The sequence below is a fragment of the Neopelma chrysocephalum genome, unplaced genomic scaffold (assembly GCF_003984885.1).
Source record: "Neopelma chrysocephalum unplaced genomic scaffold, ASM398488v2 Primary Assembly neopelma1_68b, whole genome shotgun sequence".
Lineage (NCBI taxonomy): Eukaryota > Metazoa > Chordata > Aves > Passeriformes > Pipridae > Neopelma > Neopelma chrysocephalum.
In genome coordinates this window covers 1786408-1810554 of record NW_020897728.1, presented here as the reverse complement: position 1 = coordinate 1810554, position 24147 = coordinate 1786408, and the positions used below count along the sequence as shown (strand labels likewise).

At 43.0% G+C, this 24147-nt stretch overlaps 1 protein-coding gene across 5 annotated transcripts in view; it reads right to left on the bottom strand.

The window, feature by feature from the left end:
• Nucleotides 1-24141, bottom strand: part of RSPRY1 (ring finger and SPRY domain containing 1) — a 38202-nt gene extending 14061 nt beyond the window's left edge. Inside the window, exons 1-8 of one of the 5 annotated variants that reach the window (XM_027685276.1) lie at nt 24101-24141; nt 12684-12869; nt 10173-10669; nt 6581-6633; nt 5023-5135; nt 2283-2409; nt 824-882; nt 424-490 (exon numbers count right to left, since the gene is read on the bottom strand). In XM_027685276.1, coding sequence (XP_027541077.1) covers nt 424-490; nt 824-882; nt 2283-2409; nt 5023-5135; nt 6581-6633; nt 10173-10519 — 766 coding nt within the window. In that variant the 5' untranslated portion in view covers nt 10520-10669; nt 12684-12869; nt 24101-24141. Of the gene's footprint in view, nt 1-423; nt 491-823; nt 883-2282; nt 2410-5022; nt 5136-6580; nt 6634-10168; nt 10670-12683; nt 12870-19008; nt 19111-24100 lie in introns of those variants that run through there. The other 4 variants (XM_027685278.1, XM_027685280.1, XM_027685279.1 and 1 more) reach the window with 4 other exon arrangements.
• Between the last annotated feature and the right edge of the window lie 6 nt (nt 24142-24147).

The following is a 24147-nucleotide window of genomic DNA, read 5'->3' as shown; positions in this document are numbered from 1 at the left end:
TCATTATGTAGTAATTTCTAAGCTGAGGAGTGAGTTTCAGCAAATCTCTTAAGGGTTTGTGGGTGGGGGTGTCATTAAAGCAATAAGTGTTTTTTCCTGCCTACAAACTCCCAATCCTGACTGTTCTCCATCTCTAATACAGATTTGTTTCAGTGACAAAGGCCTCGTGTCACAAGGCCTTCTACAGCAATTTCTAACAGGGAAAATAAGCAAATTCAGCAAATATCTCAAGGGTTTTGAGGGGTAGAGGGACGTCACTAAAACGATAAATATCTCTTCTTGCCTGTAAGTGGACAAGCATTTCTCTTAAATATTTGTGATTCCACCAATGCAGTCTCTGATGCTCAGAGATCAGAAAAAGGGACAATCATGCAGCAGGAGCCACAGGGTGATTTTTAAGAGCAGCATCAGGCCAATACTTACTTGTTTGTGCAAACTTCTCCAGTGCTATTAGTGCAAAAAGCATCACTGTCGGGTGGGACTGGAAGTTCTAAACATGGACAGTAAGAAGAGTTATTTAATAAATACCCAGCACAGATGGACAGGAAGAGCTGTGAGTCTGTCACAGAATGTTTTAGGTTCAAAGGAACCTCTGAAGCTCCTGTATTCCCTCCCTCCTGTGAAAAGCTGGTTTGAATAGATCAGGCTACCCAGAGCCTCATCCCACCGACTCGTCATTACCTTCAAGGACTCTGGAATCTCAGCTTTCTATAACACACTTCCAACTATTTACCAAACATGACCCTAACTTTACACAATAACAAAAAAAATTGCATTATAATTGCTATGTATGGATGCCTACAAAAAGATCAAAGACACTTACCAAGCTCTGAAGTAAATATTCCAATATTCCTGGGCTGAGTAAGCCGATGCTCGCGGGACCTGCAAGAACACCAGGAATGAAATCCATCCGTGGGAACCACCACATACTCATCATCACAGATCTCTCAAGCACAAGGTAACAAATTAAAGAACATCTAAGAGTTTCATAGCCAAGCAGAACTATGATGTAGAACAATTATCATTGTTCCCAGTCAAATACTTGCTGCACATTTGATAATTACAGTTACTGGCACATTACAGTCCTTTTCAGTTTATCTGCTGTAAGTGGGTACAGAGTTCTAGTCATGCTTCTGAGAGTTTGAAATAAGACTCCACCAGCCTCCACTAAGCATTTTCATGTTCATTACTTTCACAAAGAGACTCACACCCTTTTACTTTCAGAGTCAACATGTAAAGTCCAGCTCCATTTATCAGTAGCCCAAAATAATCAAAAGTGACAATCTGATATCACCAACTTGATAGGCAATTCTACAGTTTGCAGCAGCACCATAGCAAGTAGCCAATTTAAAAGAGAAAAGTCCTGAAATACTGTCTGCTGAATCAAAAGGGAATCAAATTTTGGCATCTACAAACTAATTGCAGTGGGTTCCAACACTGCATTCACAGATTTGCTGCCTGAGCTGATACAATGAGATCTGTGTCCACTAAGATGAAAACAGATACAGGATCTCATTTTGATTTAGTATAATAAGGTAGAAATATTACAGCACAAAAATGCTTCCAGTCCTTGTTCTTTATTTTGTTTTTTTGACAGAAATTGTTTTTTAATAACCATTAAGTGATACCAAACAATCACTTTTTTCCTCTATTTCCTATCCACTTTCAGAAAAGAAGCAAAAAAACCCAGATATAAAACAGTCCATTAGCAGGAAGGAAACTTAATCATTGGTTTCCAAACAGGGTACTAGAAATAACAGGGAATAAAAATTCTATAGGAAAAATCACTTTAAAATAGAATCTCAGCAATTTTCTTTTAAGCAACGCAGAAGAGAGAATCTTTTCAGCTGACTACAACAGAACAAGACACGTCTATTGAAAAAATCATCTTTTTTTTTTGTTTGTTTCCATACAGCCTCCAAGGCCACCAATTTTACAGTTCTGCCTACTGGGTATGGAATGTGTCCTTAGTAATTCACAGAGTAGGTCTACAGAGGAGGGTGATTAGCAGTGCTAAGGCAATATTCCAGCAACAGTGATCCTCAACCACTAACCAGGCAGCAGGATTTGTGAATGGCTCATTTAAACCCCGGCTGGTGAGACTTTGACACTTCAATCAAGCAGATTCTGTCACGCCCATCACCCACGGTCTGCCCTCCATGCAGAACATCATTCAAGCTCTAAGAAAACACTCCTGACCTAGTCTGCATCGTGGCTACTTAAAGCAGGAGGTGCTGCAACAAGCCCAGTGCCAGCTGTCAGAAGAACCCCCCCGGCTTTACCTGCCAACTTCTCTGCTAAGCAGCCGAGCACTGCAGTGGTGTTCCGGTGCTTGGCAGGGTGACAGGCATCCTGGCAAGCAGCAGCTCCACTTAAGTTCAAGATTTCTGTTAACTTTTGTAATGCATCCTGCAAAAGAAAAAAAAATAAATCAGAATCTCTTTAGCATTACTGACAGATGCAGCTCCCCCACCCCAGCTCAACATATTACGACAAATTATTGCTACACTCTGTTACCGAAGTCAGCCTCATATAACAGACAGCATGGGGTGATTGTCTTCTAAGATAAGATAATAAAGGACAGATGGGAAGAAAAGGTCAGCAGAACCAAGAATTGTAACTTTAAAATCACCACCAGATTGTTGGTCATTGCAGTGATCAACAGCTCAGGACACTTGTGGACACACCTAAGCGAGCTCCCTACAGCAACAGGAACTATTATAAGTAGACAAAGGCAAACAACACCAATCAGCACATATCACATCTAGTGTTTCCAGTGTCCTAAAACTCACACCCTTTCCAAAAGAAAAGGACTGTTTCAGATTTTAGAATTAAGGACTACAGAGACATGCCCCCCCTCCCCAAAAAGCCCACGTTCCCATAATAAATTTAGGATGCTGTCAGCTTTACAGGATGTCATAAATGGTATTCTTGAGGGCATAAATGGCTTTATGTAGTCACATGAATTTAGGAAGTAAATGAGGGTAATAAATCTAAAATGACTAACTTCATTCAGGCAGGATGGTATGGATAAAATTCAAGATAGATCTAGAGCATATCCTGCATTTTCAGGGTAGCCAGGGGTTCATCTAGAGCCAGAACCAGTCATCTCATAGGGAAAACCCCACCCTGCAAAGTTCCAAATCCTCCTCAACTTTCCAGACTTCATGAAAGTTTCAGCTGATTCAGATTGAAACTGCATAATCTCAGGCAAGGATCTAATTAAAATAGAAGAACTCCTCATATTGAAGTCATCAGCAGCCATTTGGAGGAAAAATGAGCACTGCTCAAGTTGAAGAGATGTGTTTTTTTGAATTGTGTCCTGAGCCACACTGAAATCAGTTTACTGTGCTTAAGTCTGAGGTCTGTCCAGAGATCACACTCAAAAGCAGTTATGTTCTTAAAAGGAAAGCCACAAAAACAGAACTGATGAACAGGACTGAGCTAAGTGGAAAGAACAGAGAAAGAAGAAAATGACTAAGCCATAGACTTGGGATGGAAAAGCCTCACTAAAATTAGACTCTTGACATACTCTGATACTGCTTTTAGCCATTATTAGAACTGTCAGAGATCAACTATTTTGAGTTAAATAAAGACTTTATAGAATAAACAGTTTACTGCACTGCCATTTTAACTTTATGGACTTCACAGCCTGCAATAACAGAAAATTAAATACAGCCTGCTGCTGTTCTCCATCTGTCATGGAAGTGGGGCACTGACCTAAAATTCTTAAGACCAAAAACTTTAAACTTATCCAGTACAGAAAGTGAACAGCAGCACACACTTCACTAGGCTGCACGTGACCAGCAGATCCCACAGCTGCAGCTGTGTGTGCTGTAAGAAGACTACACAGCAAAAACCTCTGTGCACCCCAGAAAAAACAGGCACCTTGATCCTTTTGTCTTGATAAGATCAGCTATTTTGGGGCAAACTCCTTAAAGTACCTAAAAAAAAAAAGTCCCGTGGCTTTTGAAAACAAATGATTTGGTTGCCAAACACACTGTATAGCCTAACAAAACATCCCAAATCACTCTTCATATGGTGCATTCCCAGTGGTCTCCATTTCCTGACTTCTTTTTTCAAGCAGGCAAAGTTTCTAGTCATGGCTTTGCTTTCAAAATAATGCTGCAGTTTGTGTGACAGTCAAAATACATTTCTCGTGTTCAGAAGTCTCAGATGCCTTTAATCAACAGCCAAGAGGAAACAAACCCATTTCAGGTAGTTTGAGAGCTTGACTAGTTCTCCAGCCACTCCTGCAAACAGCTTTTTATACCCTAACACCACCAGTGGAAAACTAAAACTGGCAGCATCAGTAGCTTGAGAAATGAAAGCTGCAATGATGTGATCATCGATTTCTGAAGAAGTGAGATCATGACAAGATTTGAAGACAGACAAGTTCATTATGTTTAGCATGTTGAAGCACTTGAGGCTCTCACTAACCCAGCTGTACCAACACCTCGGGTCATTTTTCCACCCAAAACCAGATTAGTGGTCAGTAAACAAAAATAAAAATATTCTAATTAGACAAAATGATACAGAGATATTTCATAGTTAAAAAACGTCACTTGTTTTAACTTCACACACTCCCTTGTGCTGCATTCCTTACGTGCAGGGCAAGAACAAATTCTATAGTGACTTGTAAACGTGCAGCTTTCTGAAGGTGAGAACAAAAGGGCAGAACTTGTACAGCTTTTGCAGCACCTGCACAGCACAGGGCTGTTTGTACATGGCAGAGGAGGGCAGCCAGAAAAACAACTACAGACCAAAAGACCTCTTGTTCTTTCCTATAAACCATTTATCTTTTTTTTTTTGGGATGGGGGGGAAAAATGCTTCTAGCATTAATTAGCACTTAGATACCAAGTCACCACAAATGACACAAAATTGAAGGTTACACCCATTTTCTGAACCAATGACAGTCTTGCATCACCCATGAAACCCACCCAGAAGAGATCACGGGTGTGGCAACCACAAGTAACTGACGTTCAGCCACAGATAAATAAATACATTTGCTTTCGACTCACTTTTGTTGGCAGTGGACATTCATCAAGTAGTAGCGTTATAACAGCTGGTCCCAGGGGATCTTCTAATGGAATAACTCTAATTAAAGATTGGACAACTTCCAACCAGCCTTCATCTGTCAACCACAAAACAGAAGCGACGCTCAGAATTAACACTGCGGTTCTGAAGTGTTCAAAATACATCCCCCAAGTGTAAATTGAAAAATCCTCCAAATTACCCAGCAGGTTTGCAGATGGCAGGGGGAAATAGTTTACTTTTTTACATCACTACTTTGCACTAGTTTGGAAGTTTAAATTCCAGAAGGAAAAAAAGCTTACAGGAGCTTGGGTTACAGTGAACACCTCTGCTGTTTGCAGAGCAGTCTTGCCCAGGCCATCCTTTAGTTCCCACTGCTATTAGGAAGGGCTGCTCATGGTGCACTTTGTTCTAGTGTGATACTCAAGAGCTCACCATCCAGTGCCAGCTCTTAAGTGTTAAAAGCAGCATCAACAGTGACACTGAGGAAATATTTTTTTTTAAATCACAATCAGATCACTCTTCCTGAGTTCCCTCAAGTAACATGAGTTTGTCCCATGCCTGCTGGTCTAGAGAAAATTTGTTTTCCTAAGGAACAGCTCTCCCCATTGAATGAGTTAGACAAGGGCTTTTGCTTGCAAGCAAACAACAATCCACATATAAGATGTTAACCTACCAATAAAGTAAACAGATTTGGATTTACAAGAAAGTAATTCCCTTAGAAGTGAAAATAAAGAGAGTCTATATCTGTATGCAGGCAAGTGAGTCTGAAGTGATGTTGCTGCCCTCAACAATGACAAGAACACAGCAGTAACACATTGAGGGTTTGAGTTTTGTCAGCACATTGCCCTGAAAAGCATTTTACTGAATTGCTGTGATATCTAACCAGGTTGATAAATTTATTTTAATACAGAAATATATTTCCTAAGACCGGTATCAACTCTACTGGTAGAGAGACTAAAATTCATCTAAACCAGAAGTTTGGTGGAGGTCTTGAGCTGGGAGAATTTCTCCTACTGTAACAAAGATAGAAGAGCCCCTGCACAAACTTGGCTCATCTTGCAGGAGCACTTAGGGACAGAGTTAGAACAAATACATCAGTAAAGCAGAGGTCTAAGGTCAGCAAAACCCAACCCAAACCAAAGAGTATGTGCTATTTGAGGACACCAGAGCATGTGGGCTTAAACCATGTCCACATTGACATATTAGGCTGTTCCTGCCTGAGCTGCAAACTGCCATTCTTTGTGGCTTATGGTTTAATGCCACTGACATTGGCTCCTTCTGGAGAGTTCACGTGGGAACTTTAATGGAGTCAAAGAAACTCAGGCAAATGCAGAGAGCTCAGCGAGGCTTCTAAAAGGCAAAATTGTATTCTGGATCCCACATCCCCAGAGCTATAGCAAGTTGTACCACATCCTGCTAGCATGTATTTTTCTTTGCAAAGAAAAGAGGGCTCTGGGGTTTGGGTTTTTTTAGGGTTTTTTTTGTTTGTTTTTTTTTTGCTTAGGAGTCACAACTGAAATGTCCAACACAATGCCTTGATACCTGTTTCTGCCATTTCATGCAACGTGATCATTGAATAAGGAGGCTCCTGGTCACTGAAAGAGATATTACACAGGTCAAAATTTATGCACAGTCATCAACATAATACGCTGAATAAAATGATAATGCACAGACATGAAACAAATCCAGGAACTGTTTAACAAAAGGATGTTACATAGGCTGCAGAATGCTAATGCCGCTTTCAAATCTGAAACACAGATGGGATTTGAGCCTTTCTTTGGCTCAAAGTCAACATCTGCATATCTGCAACAGCTGCTAAGTGGAATTGTGATCCCCATCTGCAAGTCTAAAAGCTGAATATAATGCTTAGGCTTAGTGCTGTTCATTAGCAGGGTTCCTCAGAGCACATAACAGGAGGCTGCGTGTCAGGGGTCATGAAGTGAACCAAGAATTGCACAAGGGGCATCGCTTCTTCTCTGCTAAATATATAAATATTAAAAAAACTGAAAGGCAAGCCACCTAACAGCATCCCAGCCTACAAACAAGAGCTGATAAAGAAGATGTTAAGGCAGTTTAACAGAAGATATTTAACCAATCCCCTTCCAACAGGTAAAACAAAACGTTCAACAGATCATCTCCTCAGACTGGTTTGCTGGAGCAAGGACACGAAGCCACAGCCAGGTCTGAGTATCTGTGCAGGCACTGCCCCTGAAAGTACCTAAAGCAAGATCCCAAAATCCTGTTCAGTAAGCACCTCAAAGGTCCAGAAAAAGCTTATGCAGCAGCATGTCCTAAAATGCCTTATTCAGTGCTCCTTAAGTGCTGGGAACTAACCCAAGGCTTAGACTTCCACGTTCCACACTCAATTTCTATCACACAGAGCTCTGGAATGAAATTGGAAATGCAAAATACAGAGAACTTTTAGAAAATTTCAACAGACATTAATTACACAGATAATAAAACTACTTACCTAAGAGGGATTAATTATCAAAGAAGGGAAAAATCTCAGTTTTGATGAAATATATGTATGATGTAAATACATGTTTTTCTTACAAAAAAAAAAAAAAGGCATTCTTAAATATTTCCTCAAGGAAATGCTAAAGAGAAGTTTAACCCATTTTTATATTGTCACATTTAAAACAAAGAGTTGGACTGTGGGTTTTTTTTTTCCTCCAAGCATATCCACCTTTCTTCTGGAAATTAATCTCCCCAGCAGGAAAAAGAAGTGCAATACTGCAGGTAGAATTACCTCAAGAGAGAGAGGATATAAAGATTCAAAGAAAGAAGAAAAAAACTCCAATCATAAGTACAAGTAAAAGCTATGATTAAAAAGGATGAATTTTTTTCTGCAAGTTTTCTGATTCCATCATGGGTAGCAGGTGTTGGCAGTACTGACACTGAGCAAAGCACAGTCCTGCCCCACTGATTTGTCATTTTAACCACTTAATGTCCAAACATCTCCTGCAGCACACACCTTCCTCATTTTGAAACAAAACAGCCATTTTTCTAATTTCTTAGTTTGCAAAGTAGTTCTTCATATAAGCTCTGTAATGTAGAAATTATCCTTCTGAATCTAAGAAATTAAACTGAGCTCCTTTCTAGAAGAAAAGGAGTTTTCTAGATATGAGAGAAAAAAAAAAATCAGCTGTCAGATACGTTTTTTGACTGATTTGATAAAACCAACCAAAAAAACCCCACCTCAAGAAAAAACAAATAGCAAACAGAGAAAGCAATTGTTCATTGCAGAGATCACAGTGCAACAACTTAACTTACAATTCATCTCACAGTGTTCCCATATATTAACTTTCAGTACAGGTTAGAAAAAAGTTTTCAGATAAAGAGTTTTGCCTCCCATTCTTTGGCCATCTTTTGCTCCACAGCCTGGACTTCTAATCTGCTGTTACTTCTTACATTGTTTTACGTTAGTTTGACTTTATTCTTGCACATTTTTTGATGTGAAAAGAGATTTTTAAGCTTCCCTAACGTTTCCTTCAGTTGTGGTGTTTTCAAAACTGAAAAATCAGGCTCTAGGAGGAGCAGGTGATAATGGAACACGCTTATTCCTACAGTCTCTCATCCCTGAGGTGGGCAGTGAACAGGAGAAATCAGAGTTCAGTCTGCAGCTACATAATGGGAAAGAACAGACAGGACAGTCAGGCTCTTGTGAGAGAGGCCTGTGTTGGAACATGGGAAATTCTAACTTTTAAAAATACTTAATTATTTAAAACATGGAAGTGGTCAAACACTGGGACCCAAAGAGGTGGAGAATCTCTTTATTCTGAGCATGTTCAACACTTGACTGGATAAAACCACCTGCTCTGGCTAAGCCTGGGTTTTATGCAGGAGGCTGGAGTGGATGAACTTCAAGAGGTCCTTTCCAACCCATGTGATTATACGACTCTAAGAAAGTTTTTCACTACAGTCTGCATTAAAAAAAAAAATACAGTAGCTTCAGGAATTAGTCAGAAAAAGGACTCCAGGGGCAGTGAAATAACTATGCTTATTGTCCCTCAGTAGCATAGGAAAGTGCTTAGAAGATTATAAAACTGATTGCAAGACCCACAGGAACAGGATCAGCTGTGCACAAAAGTGTTGTGAAACAGCTTAAGGAGCTGAACTTGGGGAAAGGGGAAGGCATGCAGGATTAGGCAAAGACTTTCAAAAATGTTTGCCATGGTTTTAACTTAGTGATTTGAAGACAGACCACAAAATAAAACCTGTTAAAAAACCCACGGACACACACCTTAGATTTAAATGTTCATGAAAAACATCAGTCCTGGTATTTCTATTTAAAACATTTTACAGCAGGAAGGCAAACTCTTCTGCAGGCACATTCCAGAGTCAATGCAGGTGTATGAATCAAGACTCATTTATTCTGAGCCTCATCCACCTTAAACTCAAGCCCCAGCTGTGAAGCTAGAATAGTGTTTTTCCTTCTGTTCTGCTCTTTCCAATTCCTAGCCTGCACCTAACCCAAAAGGTGATGAGCTAACTTAACCCATCACTTTTAAGGTCCTTTCAAAGCTTTTTAGAAAGCAACACAAACCCAAAAAAATAAGGATGAACCTGTAAATATCCTCCACACCCTTAATGGATGCTTTGGGCATGCAAGGAATGCAATACTGGGATGTGAGTTGGGCAGTCACAACATGTGATCTTTAAAAAGCAGTCAGACTCATAACTGGAAAGAAAACCTCAGTCTGTTTATCCAGGCTAACAAAGATCAAAGTTTTCCTTAACCACTTCCAAAGAAGTAAATACAGCCTGAAAACAGAAAATCTGAACAACCAACTTTTAGGACAGAAGTTCCCAGGCTCTGGAGTGTTCATTGCTTCCTAAACTGTGTATCTGTGCCAGGTAAGAAATACTGAGCACACTCCTCATCCCACCTGGGTGTAGGCCCATGCAGGAACTGTGAGAAAGCTCCTCAGCTCCTGGAAGAGTCTGTACCTGGGCACTCAGGAGCTACTTCTGTTACCTAGGAAAGGTGCTCCTCTCCTAAGCCTCCAGCTGGAAACACAACGGCTGCTTCAGGGAGGGTCAGGTGCAGATCGGTGAGAGGATGGAGCCACAGTTTGAGAGGAGACAAGAACATTTTCATTCATGTTGAACTATTCCTTGAGGAGGTACTTACTTATCTACCAACGTCCGAATTACAGCCAGTGTGTCAAGCACCAGCCCGTCCACATTCTGTTTTTTCCTCCTTGGCTCGTGAGGCCCTCGACCCCTCCTGGGTGGACGGACAGGGTCCCTTGGGTGGCTTCTTGCCTCGGGGATGTGTGCTCTGCTGTTCTCCGTTTGCCGGCCCTGAGATTCCGCGTTGTCCTCTGCTCCGCTGTCGTCGCGGCAAACGCACGAGTTTCCCATGTTTCCAGCCCCCAAGGCTCCCAGCAAACGGGGAACGTGGTGCTCTAGAGTCAACAGCAAACCTTGGAAAAGGCTTCTGCTAGCGTAGAACACAGCCAAAGCAACTACAATCATCTAGAAAGTTTTAAGAGGAAAGTTTGTGTGATCTTGAATCGAGATCTTTTCGCATTACAAGCGTCGCTACCAGCTGGAATGAACGGGAAGGTGGAGATTTAAGTTGCCGATAGAATCGCTCAAAACTCACGTTGGTCATCAGAAGGAGGTCTGAAAAAGCAAACCCAAAACAAGAGTCAGTGTTATTACTGCTAATGAATAACAGAAGGATTCCTGTTTTAGTAAACAGGACCAGTCTTGGTGGACAAAGCACCAACATAAGGCTTGTACCTGGAGTCTATTGTGGGGAGAGGGAAAGGAAGGAAAAGGAGGAGGAGGAAGTTCCCTTGGTAAGTAGCTCTCGCCCACGCACCATTCCTTTCTACACTACCTATTATTTCCCAATTCTTTCATGGTTTCTAGATGCAGAGGAACAAGTTTGTCCTTAAACTGAGCACACTGCCATCCTCTAAGTCCCAAGTATCAACAAACCAGTTTCATTTACCCTTTATAGAGACACACAGCTTATGCCACCCCAATAAAGGCTGAACATTTAAGGTTCTCATTTCACATCAGGAACGTTCAGTAACATTTCCAGACTTTATAAAATACACAAAATTGTAAAGAACTAATCTTAAAGTTGTGGTCTACTTCAACAAACAAGAAATTTAACAAGGAAACATTTAATTTATCTGTGTATAAAACACACCTCTTTGGAATGTGTCTGCATCTACGATTCTCACCCAAAGAAGCACCAAGTACAAACCTGAAACAAACAGGAATTACAGACACCACGTTAATGCCTACAGGTCTAACTGAGATTTTGAAAGGGGTGTTGTATGCCTGTTTGGATCTAGTGTCAAACCAATCTTCCCTTTTTGGGAATGAAGACTAACTCAATCATATTCTTCTGCTCCTGATTCAAATGATTTGGACCAAATACAGGCCCAGTAGCAACTGAGACTGTAGGGCAAACCCTCCAAATCATTAAATTGAAAATGCAAGAGCAAAAGGATTCAAAGCCCCATTTCATTACCAGTTATGTTTCAATGCACAGGGCATATTGTTATAGAACATTACATAAAGTCTCAGGTAAAATAAAGCCCTACAAAAGACATGATTTCCCTACTTAAACACTTCAAGCATGTCAGAATAAATAAGTAACTTTTATCCTTTTAAGAATCAAGTTTAACATTTACACTAGAAGTTATGGTGAATATCCTGTAATACATTATTATTCTACAATTATTAAATAATCTCTTTAACGTGTAGCTCCATAAAGTTAAAAGAAAGAGAGAGCTGACACCTTTCAAATATGAAAGGCCCCCACCATCAGGGCCAACTGGCAAGTGTGCCATTGCTGGCTGCCCTTTGGGACAAGATCACAACAACATTATTTGGGAAGCCAGACACTGGTCACAGGAGAGAGTCTCGGGTTGTCAGCTGTCACTGGAAAAGCACAAGCTCTCACAGGCTCTTCTGTGTTTATCTTCTTGTAGCACAGTGAAATGTTCAGTGTTAAGAAATTAACTGAAGGCTAACTAAGAAAAAAAACCCTAATTCCTCAAGGGATATTGCTTGCAAAAAAAAATACAAGATCTTGATTTCTTGTTCAATAAATTCCTAACATTGTTAGAAGAGGGTTTCAGCATCACATCATGCTTGCCTTACACCCTAAACAGTTTGACCACCAGGCTCTGAGTCTTTCCATCTGTTATCTTCTCAGTCAGCAAGTCACAAGCAGATGAGAGGTGCCAGTACAGACTGCAAGGATCTCAAACAGAATTGTGTAAGATCACAACTGGTTCAAATGACTTTTTGGTTTTTTTAAAAAGAGCTACTTATGGTAAATGCAAAACCTGTCTTCCTAGGGAAAAAATATGCATATATTTATGAACCTAGATCATTTAAGGACATTTTAGCAAGATAATGCTGAAGTGTAAAAGTGTTACAGACTTTGAATATGGGTAAAGCTGCAGCTTACAAAAACATTGACACAGCGAATCTATCTTGTCACCAAAACAAGTATGGAAAAGCTGTATTTTAGGGATTAGCAATGAGTAAGAACCTACCTAAAGAAACAAAAATAGACATAAGTCAAGCTTAAAACTGATTATTGAATCCCAGGTTTTTCTGGTTGACAGCTTAGAGCATGATTAGAAACAGGTGATTATGATCAACTCACCCGTAAGTTTGCTCTGTTCAGGAACAGTTGGGGTTGCTCACAAAGTGCTGTCACACAAGTGGACTGTCCTTCTTCAGGGCACAAAGCTGTATCCAGGAAAGGCAGGGCTGTGGGAGCCTTTATGGTGGGCAGTGAGTCATTACAGCTGACTCTGCTTTCACTTCTAGGAGCTGCTCTGAAGAGTCCCTGAGGACAGACGGGAAAGAAAGAACAATTCACTTGGAAACTGCACCTAAGGTAGGTGAACTCCACCTCCTCCCCACACCTGCCACGCTGGTACTTTCAGCTCCATTCAGCCTTTACAGGGGGAATTCTCTCTCAAAGCTCCAAAAACCAGTTTGTCATCTGGTAGCTTTAGGACAAGACACGGACACAGAAAACCCAGTCCGTTTTTACAGCCTTGGCATTCCAGATACCACAGCACCAAGTGCAGAGCAGTGACCAACTCCTCCCCTCAAATTACAGCTTAGAGGAGGAAGAAGAGAAGCAATAATATCTGCTCCAGATCACCCTCAAGTAGAGACAGCAGAAAATAAAAGTACACTACAAAAGTTGATTAGATAATAGAAAGAGAGAAATGACAGGATAAACTCCCCTTATTTAGTAAAGAGCTGAGTTTGACAGCATTCACTTGGCTGTTGCTCACCATCACATACAAGGAGCTCATTGTCAAGCCTCAGACAAACTGAGAGACTAAATAATTAGGAACATAAGGTAGAAAAAAAAAGATTGCTACAGATCTGCCTCACAAACCAGCTTGTTTGGCCAGAGTATGAATAAGCGCAAAGGAAAAGCATTTTAAAAGTCTTTTAACAGTGATGTACTAGATTGCATTTGAGCTGCCATAGTTCTTTAAGGACATATTTACAACATTTTAATAAACTGACTTCAGCATTAGGCTGCTGGTGGCCATCCCAACTCCACTCTCACTGCTGAAGACAACAGAGACATCACACCTCAGTTCAGGCGCAGAATGGAATGGGAATTGGAGTGATCAGCTCTGTTCCTGCCCAAACTCTGAGACCTCAGAGGCACAACCAAGACACATAAGCAGAAGCATTTTGCACATCATGGAAGATGAAATATATTATTGCTTCAAAAAGAGGTAACGACCTCGGCATACAGAGGTGGAAAGAAATTCTAAAATCTAACTTCAATCCTAACTTTCACAAATCCCTGCTCTCAAAAGCTGGACCCAAAAAACCTTTTTTTTTTGTTAACTCTAAAACCACTTAACACTCTACTTGAAAATATTGTGAATAAAATAGAAAGGGGATTTTTTTTTTAAGAGACTCTGTCTAAATGAAGAAAAACAAAATTCAAGGTGTAAAACAAGAATATCACAACAGCAGCATGGAGACAGGCCAAGATAAGCCTCCTCTCCTACCTGGCACAGACACTTCAAGCCAGGCACAACAACGAGCAAATGGTGACAGACCAACAGGCTCCTTCCCAGAGGCCTGAGAGTCAATAGTTCAGTCTCCCTGAGACAAAGGCTGCATGTTTGTTTTGCTGTTAAAACACAGCTAAGGAAAAGAACTAATCTTTCATAATCCGTTTAAATTCTTTTTCAGTAGTTACACAGCAAAGGGTCTCTGCAGCTGCTTTTAAAATTCAGCAGTCTTAGATTATAAAACTGTGACAAACTGTTAACTGAAGTGTACTAGTTTTCATAAGAATTATGCTACTGGAGGATTTAGTGTGGTTTGTGACTATTACTTTTTGTGTTTTAGTATCACATCAAAACACTGTGTATTATGTTTGAGAGCTAATGGCTAAGAGTCACCTAAGCAACAGCACAAGAATAAAGATAAGTTTTCCTGGGAGGCTGCTGGAACAGAAACCTATTGCCTCCTGTCAGGGCTCCAATAATATCATGCAAACACCATTTCCTTAAACAATTTGTGCAAGTGAAGTAGAACTGCAAGTCTTCAGATGAAGCAGCTGTGTGTGAAAACACCAGCAAGAGCTAAGCTACAGGGCAGAAACAGGCTCTCCACGTTAAAAACTGTGATCCCTTTCCCCCAGATTAGATTTTTGTGCCATTCACATACACTGCAATGCTGGAAAGCCCCATCTCAGCTGTTGTGCACTTGCCAGAGGAATATTCTTTGACAGATTTAGGAAGGCAAAAAGACTATGAAAGCTGATCACAACAGCAGCCAGATTTATAGAAGCGACATTACTTTTATTTGACTTTGAAATTGTTTTTTTAATGAATGTTGGGCCCACAGTTTTAAGTGCAAGAAACAGTCAAGGCAGCAGCCAGCCCTGGCCTCTCAACAGGCAGGGCCATCCTGTCACTCAACCATCAGATGTTACTTTGGGATGCAGGACTACAAAGTTGCCAAAATTAGGATAAAAATACAAGTTTTTTATCTATAAGAAGTAGCTGCTAGTGATACCTCTCACTGAACAGATGGTGTTGGAACACAGAATGCCAGTGCCCAACACCTTCTCCTTTATACCAGAGAGCACCAAACGGCCATCCTGGCACATCTTGCCCTCAACAGAGCACCAGGATCAGATGCCACTGGAGCTGGACACCTTCCCTGCATGGGAGGAAAGCAGCTGAAGCCTCCTGTGCCCCCACACATCTCCACCAGCACCACGGACCATCCCCACCACAGGGGGCTCAAGCACATCCATGGATGCACAAAGGGAGTTCCAGCCTCCACAGACTGACCATCCTACCACAGCTGGAAGTCCAAGAGGGAAAGATGAAATCACCCATTGAAACAAGTGCTACGTGAGTGGATTTGCACCTGCCTGGCAGCAGGGATGCCCAGCCTACCCCAGAGGGGCCTCCTCTGGATCATCCCAGCGAGCACTCCCATGGAGAAGTCGGCTCCCAGTGGCATTAAGGCTCATTTCTCTGCAATGTGCAGCCCAGGAGTCGGTGATTCATCCCCTCAAATATTTGGTTACAGCCAACCATAATACTGCCTCACGATGGAAAATGCCTCTTCTTTCCATGAAATGGAGTGCACTGCCAAGCAAACAAAAAACCCCTCGTGCACATAAGCAAGGAGAGAGGGTTTCAGCTACTGGAGCCACTTCTCCAGTTTCTGCCACTGTTACAAGAGGAAGACCAGTGATTCCTCCTCTCCAGCAGAGTAACACAGGAGCTCAGTCAGCAAACCACACAGGAAAGTTGACAGCTTTTCAAATGCAAAACTGTGAGAGTTTTGGCCAGCAGCTTCCTATTAAGGAGATAAAACAATTAGAAATATTTCCTCAGCATTTCTTTCCCAAAGTATGATGCTCCTAAAATGGAAGAGATGGAAACACTCGTGATGCCTGTCGGATGAAAAGTTCAAACTAGAAGGAAACACAGCTATGAATTGCTGTAAGATAATCAACTTTGATACAGGAATAAGAGGGAGAAGGAGCCCGTTTGCAACTACAAGCAACAAGGAACATTTCCAGCTTTGAAGTGACTGGGGTAGGTGATGAGAACCAAGAATTTCCAGTAAGTCACACACAACTATAATGTGAAATGGAAACTTTCTCAGGAGATTGCATTGATGTCTGAGGTCAACCTCTCACCTGTAAGACTTGTGCAACTAAAGAGAGGGAGCTACTTGGTGTCCAGCGTGGCACCACGCAGCACACGCAGTGAGGGAACCACAGGTTTCAGGAGGAGCGAGTAAATGCTGTGCTGGTTCTTTTGCACTTAGTAACCAACCATCACATTGTGCAACCTGAAGCAAACCCCTAATTCGACTCTTATTTTCTTTAAAAATAACCTGGAGGGTTAAGACTGGTGTCAAAACCCGATGGGAAGCAGCATTTACTGGCGTGCAGTGTGTCACAAAGCCACTGCCACAGTAGCGAGAGTGCCCTAAATTGAAAGCTGACTGACCTTGAGCCCGCCGGTTTCACAGAAAGGGAAAGACACTGATCACGTCTCAAAGCTCTCCCTCTTCTTCCCATGTGCTTGTCCGTGAAAGCCCCCAGGGTTGTGCAAGGTTTACACAAACAATCAGGCTTTAACCCTGCTTCTGTAGGTAACCCGTCTCCTCTAGGTAATTCAACTCTCCAAACACGGAGAAGTTGAGGGATCTGATCTCTTGTTTGACTTGATGTGATAACAGTCAAAGGAGAAAGAAGCAGCAGACATTGCCTACCACCACAGTAGTTTCTTTTGCCATAGACTCACTGTGAAAGTCTGATTTTATAGTCACTTGCACAATGCGCTACTTTGTCTTTTCACTTCCCTTAAAGCTGTTTTTTTAAACACCAAAGTTGCAACGTGGATTTAAAAGTGAAATTCACTTCTCCTTTAGACTAGTGCCTCCAGAGTAGGCCTGGTGGAGATCCTGCCCCTGCACACATTTTCCCTTACCTCTGAATACAGAGACACCAGTGCTTAGGGCATGTCAGGCATCAGACTGTTCTGCTACAGCTCTTTCTGAAAGAGAGACTGAAGCATTAACCACCTTCTGAGCTTCCCCACCTCAGAGGTCATAATTTGTCATCTCATTATCATTTAGGTGGAACTGTCCTTTGTACTACAGCCTCCAGAAAAGCTCAGCTTTGCTTCATGTCTAACCCAGCGCTGGTATCGATCTGTGCTTCCTGGTTCCCAGCTCCCCAAACCATAGACGGATCATTAAAGTTCTTATCAGAGACAGAGCTAAAGTTACGCTTTGAGGCAGATGAAAACACTTCTGAGATAACAATCATTTAAAGAGATAGTGGTATCTGACAGCTCAGTGAAGTTGAACAAGAGCTGCCTCCAGCAGGGTGACGTGGCAGAGCTGCACAAGCTCAGCAGTTGCCCAAGGAGCAGAGCATAAAGCACTGCTTCAGAAGTGGCAGGAAGATAAGGATAACGCCCTGCAGATGGCAAGGAACACTAATCCTACAGACTGCAGGGATAAAAGCACACGAAATAAAATTGATTAGCTATACCATATTAAGTTTTGGTGCAGACATTCATTTGGAGGCTTATAAATAAATCTGTCAATTAATTCAAGTTAATCTTCCTCGCTGCGCAGAAAGTTACAGATGTTATCAAGGTACAAGTTTGACAAAAGCATTCGTGACATCGGGATTTAAAATTAAAACAAAACCAAAAAACACACACACACACAACAAAAAGAAAAACTCTCCCAAAAAAACCCACACATGAAATTCCAGAACAGACAATGCTGGGAGGAAAGTGTCTCTTTGGATAAGCAGAGGAGTAGAATTACAAAGAAACAACACAAAAAAAAAAAAGCATTTTTAAAAGTTTTATCTAGTAAATTTAATAACATTTCAGAAAAGATAAGGTTTTACCTATATTACTATCCAGTAATCAGTGAAAGAGTTCTCTTCAAAATCACACTGAAGTCAACTCCTTGTCAACTACAATAATAGGTAATTAAGGCACCTTGTACATTAGCCAAATATAAACCACAAAAGCATTTTGAGGGGTAACTCAAGAGACTGAGCAGCTCAAACAGGCACAGTGTGGTCCTGCCTGGGACTAGCACAGAGGCATCAGAGTCATCACACCGTGAGCTCCAGGAAGATGTTACAAGGAGGGACTGCTGGAAGCAGGGACAGATTCTTGTCAGCAAACCACCAGCTTCATGTAACTGAGCCAGAGTGGTGGTAACCCAGAGTTTGACTGTTTCTTGTCTGTAAACTCATATCAGTGCTTTTGTTTCTTATAAGGCAGAGCTGGGCCTGTTTTCAGCAGAAATTTGGGTACAGAACTACTCTGTAAAGGCAGAACAGTCTCCTGCTGCAGACCACAGAACTAAGCCCAGTTAGATGGCATGACTAAGCTATTAAGAATGCATAAGAATGCATAAAATTCACACATGCAAAACTGTTTTCAGTGTAAAATTTTGGTAACATTGCTGAAAAATTCAGTGATGTCTCAGTTGGGAGCCTGCATTGTCAGCTGTCTGACAACTGCCTCGGAGAGCAGAACACAGAGCAGACAATGTCTAGACCCTCCTGTTCTCATCCCTGCCAAATTTATGCCTTTATGACACTGGCTATCATCTCAAACATGGGAAACCAAGAGCAGCAGGAAGCAGCCTGAAGAAAGTTCCATTTCTTGATCATTCAAGCAGCATCAGAGGATGGCCTGATCCCTCAGAGGCCAGAGCTGAGAGCCCCCTTTGTGGCTTCCTTGGCCACCGCAGAAAGCTGGTAGGTCTTTGCCAGACAGAGCTCAGGACTTTACTGGCAGAGCAGGAGACATTCCTCTGATTCTCCTTCCTCCTGTGAGTGGATACAGTGACAGCTGCTCAAGAGACTGTCATCTGAGTCCAATACAACATGTAGGTCACTAGGGTAGCAAACCTGCCTCAGAAGCACTCACGGGAAGCGCGATTCCGGATCTGTCTGCGCCGATCACCACAGCTCAAGTCTGCAGATCCTGATAGACAGCTCTGGGCAGATCACTGCAACCCCCTGTTCTCACCTATTTTAAAACAACAACAAAAAAACCTCAGCTTCATTTCTCCCCGTTTATCTCCTCAGGTTCTGCCTTGAGGACCTTTTCTCCCTGCCCTGCTGCGAGCCTGCCAGGAAAGCACCCTGCAGGAGAGATCCCGACGTGGATTAGCCAGCCACGTGTCACACAAGTGCTTCAGCCAGGTCTCACAGGTATCCTGCTCCAACCACTGAGCTGGGGTATTTTCTCCATAATGCTTTAAAGCCTCCCTCAGCATGAAGGAGGAACTCAGAGGAAGAAACTCAGAGGAAGTTGGTCAAGACTCCTGCGGCCAAGAAGGGGAAGGGGACTGACTGCCCGAGATACAGTTCGGACAAGCACAGCTGGATTAGGAAGTAGGAGGAAGATGAGTGTGTACATGTTCTGCAAGACAGAGTAAAAGTGATGTAAACAGAGTGTACCATTTTAGTTTAAAAAAAAAGCAGAAAGCTCAAAAACAATTTTAAAGGCTTTCAAAAACCTGGAGTAACACCAGGAATGCAAACTCACCGACACCGGGGGCTTCTCCTAAATAACTTGCTGAGGAATTTCAGGAGAATTTAATTAAATTGTTTTGATAATTACATTTAGACACAAATTCACTAATGTTACAAGGGGGTGAGGCTCTAAAGAGAGAACAACTCATCTGTTCAAGTTTTTTTTTTAATCTTTCACTCCAGGACTGATACATTGACCAGAGTTGGAGTGCAAACACACAGAGTCACCACTCTTCATTCACCATTAGGTGATGTTTTTAAAAGCAGGGAACAATTCTAAGCCTTCTCCACACCACCAGACAGCTTTGTCTTTGGAAAAAAAGGAAAGAGCAGCAGCAGGTTGCTGGGTTTTCTTTTTTCAGTATCACTTTCTAGCAAGTCCTGCTGTCTACAGGAAGGTATAAGATACACACAAATGGTGCAGCCTCCTGGCACCCAGTTCACTGGCTGCCCTCTAACCTATGATTCAAGCTGCAATAGTATCAGTTTGTGCACATGCCCTGGAGCTGGCAATCCAAAAAGCCATGCCAGCACTTCAGATCAAAATGTCCTCGACTCTCGTCCTTCTTCTCATGTCCAGCAAAACACCAAGACATTCAGATACTTAACAGCAAAAGAGAAGCATTTCCTACAGCAAAGAAAAGCCTTACAAAGGGAGAAAAATAGCTACAGTTGTGTTTCACATGCTTAGAAACCACTGCATCTCCAAGGGGAGAGATTTATCAGGAAAAAGATGGATTTCTTGTCACTGATCATGGCGACTCACTGAACCCCACTTTAATAAACACTAAAAACCAAGGAGCAGCAGCTCACCCCAGACTTTGGGCTGCCAGGTATCCCTTCTGCAGGGCAAAGCCATCGACTGCACAAAGTTCCCATGGCAAAGTTGCACTTCTAAAGCACAAGTCAGGCCACAGCAGTGGTAGATCAAGGGCAGGTGATTACAAGCACTGCTGATGAGAGATCGTGACGCACTGGTCAGTCACACAACCTTATGAGTCATGCGTGAAAATTTGACTTTTATTAGACCTCAGTGACATAATGGAGAATAGAAAAGGAAATAAAGATCATGCTGGCACAGCCACTGCCCTGCAATGCCAACTTTACAGTCTCTGCATATAAACCAGGAAAACAAAATATATTGTCAGGACACGGGGAAATACAAACCACAAAGTGACACGACACAATTCTGATGAGATACTTGAAAGGCAAGGAGTCCCAGCACAGCACCTCTGCCTGCACTGCTTTAAAGCAAGGAATAAATTCAAAGGAAGAAAACACAAAAACCAGTTTAAAATGCTGACACAACATATTGATAATGGAGCAGAACAGGACAAATGTCATGACATTAGCTTGCCTTCGATTTCCTACCAGGGAACAGCATTTTATTTTGCTGCCTCTGCATCAAGAGGGAAACCAGACAGTGGACATGATGAGCCTTGCTCCACTTTGTGAGGATACCACCACAGAGGTAAGTGGCCAACAGGAGATGTTTCCAAACACAGCACACTGTCAGCTAGGGGAGATACTGATATGAAAAGAAAATTGAATTAAGCAGCCTAAAGAGTTACAGACCAGCAAGCAGCCCACAAATTGCTGTCTTTATCATGAACTTACTGCTTATGCTACTAAGTATCTTCCTTTTGTTCCTTGATTTTAACAAACGAGCAAAAAGCTTGAGAAAAATAGACTTTGATGCCACCTGATAGGCAGAATATGAGAGATGTCTTACTTTACAGGAGGGAACCAAAATTATGAGTGATCTATTTCAGCCCATCCATCAGGCTCACAGCAAATGAAACATGCTGAGAACCAAAACCTTCTATGTGAAAATACTGGTAAGGTACCATGGGAGAGCATTGCAGGGTTGTGCAGGAAACCCTCTAAGAGGAAAAAAAAAAAGAGCTTTAAGGAAAGCACAAAATAAGGTAACAGTGAGAATAAGGGAATCACTGAGTGATCACTGAATTATGAGGCCAGAGAGTAGGATACAAGAGTGGCTACTATGAAGCGTTGCAGTCAAACTCCACATATAGGAGGCTGAAAGTAAATAAAAAGGAAAGTTAAAGACCTCAACGAAACCAGTAGCCCCACCTGCCCACAAGCACACACCGATATCACAGCTGAAGATAAGTGAGGTGTGTGGACTGGGTGAATTAGGTCTATCAGCAATCTAAGAGCGGGTAAATAACCAAGACTAAGCTAATAAACAATCAGCCAGAGTTGTGAAGAAAGCAAGACACAGCACTAAAATACCCTGGAGGAGCTTCCTACACAAGTGATGGACGGCAGGTGCTGAAAACTTTCTGTTGGCAGGAACCTCAACAGAGCGTTTGGATGAAAAGGGGAGACGAGGAGCAATGGAACTGCAGTTGTGCTTCACCCAACGGAAAGAGAACACACCAGGAGAAATACAGTCTGTCCAAGGACAACAATAAATAGCAGAGATGGGGGCACAAAGCAATAACAGCAACGTCCTAAAGGAAGGGACAGAAGAACGGGTGCCAGGAGGAGAAAGGGCCTCTTTTGCTGAGTGGACCTCGGCAGAGAACAAAGACACAGGCAAAAGCACTTACAGAAGAATGGGCCTGATTTAGATCAAAGAACAGATCAATTCTTTGCATTTGGGTAAATGCGAAACAAAACCACATTGAACAGCATCAGAGACTCTTAAAATAATATGACAAGAGAATGCACAATCCTCCGGAAATCCACGGTCAAATACAGGAGTCCAAGAGGACACAAGATGCAAAGGAATATTTCAAATGGCTCATAGGTGATGAGAACATCCAGTGTTGAAAAATTTAAAAAATAGCAAAAATTGTAATACCAAAAAATAAACAAGTCACAGCACACAAATGTATGAAGGTCTCCACATGACAATAACCTCAGAGCACTGATGAATGTACAGAAAATTAGGAGTAAAGCAGAACTGAACTGAGGACCAGCATGAGAAAAGAAAACAACACCAAAACAAATACGTGCATTTACTGCAAGATAGAGGACAGAAAAGCTAAAAACCTGAGGCAAAGCTAGTGCTAAGTGGAAAAAACCCCTTCTTATGTTGAAGAAAACAAACACTGACACAGACAGAAAAGGAAAAAAAACCCATCAAACACACCAGCATTCAGAAACTGAGCAGTATCTACAAGGCTGAATAAATTTAGGAGAGCAAAGGCAGCTCTTATGTCTGTGCTTTTACATGGACCAAAGTTCCACTGTGTGAGAAAAACTGATAAATGCAGGGTGAGCACCAAAATGAACTCTGGGCTCAGGGAAGAGATTTTGCAATAATGAAACAGAAAATGAAAAATATGACTACAGTCATTCTCAGGACCTACATTAAGACTCTGCCCGGAAGGGACACTGTACCTATTGCTACATAGCAGAGGAGAAGAAACAGTAGTTTCTAAAAAAAGGGGGTAAATGAAGATGTGCAAGACAGAAACAGTGATCAGAAGGACAGAATCAAAGGGCTTAAAAGAGAAGCTCATGCTCGATGTGGGCATAACACAAGCGGTGAAAAGACCAGCTTTACAAGCACTGAACTGTGAGAGCACAACCCTGCTGTCACCACCGGTGGCAAAGGTGCCTCTGCCCAACCTATCGCCCAAGAACGCAAGACAAAAGGTCCAGGTAAAGGAGTGCATTTGGTGGCTCACTCCACACCTCCCGATCTTCTCTGTAAAGACAGGAAACCTGCTCTGCAGAAATATTCTCACACTGAGAACGATGAACCCTTTTCACCATTCCGACCTGTCACATTAATAGAACGATACCCAAGGGCTCCACAAAACCCTGCCACGAGCTCCCGGAGCAGCAGGTCGAGCCCGTGGTCCCCCGATCCGACGCCGCTTTGCCCCTCGCACACCAGAACCGCTGTAGAGCCAAGTCCCTGTTTTGCAAGTCATACGAGCCCCCGGGAGCTCTCCCGGCACCCGGGAGGCGCCGTTAGGAAGTTCCAGCCCCTCCCGGCCCCGAGCGGCGCCGGTCCCGTGTTCCGCACCCACCAAACCCCGGCTTCATTCAGCCTTTGCCGCTCTCTTTAACGGGCTCCCAACTCCAGCTCTGCCCAGCCCCGGGGCCTCCGCGAGAGCCCAGGGACGAGAGCCCACCGCCTCTACCCGCTGGCTGCCCTCCCCGGGGGGAACCGGTGGCCCCAGCGAGGGAACCCGCACCCGCGGGGGGCACCGGCACCCACCAGCAGCACCGCCGGGACCCCCGGGCCGCCGCCCCGGGCCGGGGGCTGCGCTGGCCCGGCCCCCGCCCCACCCGGGACCAGCCCCGGCGACCCCCGTGGGAGCGGAGTACGGGGTGGGGCGAGCACGGTCCCCTCCCTCGCCCTCCGTCGCCAACCCACGGCGGCACCGGGGCCACCAGCGGGGCCACCCGCGCCCAGCCCGGCGCTGTCGGTTTCCCTCAGCGCGGTGCGCGCCGCGCCCCACCGCATCTCACCGCCACCAGCGCCCGCTCCGCCTCACCTGCCCGCGGTCCCGCCGGGAGCGCCGCGGGGCCGCCGCGCCCCCCG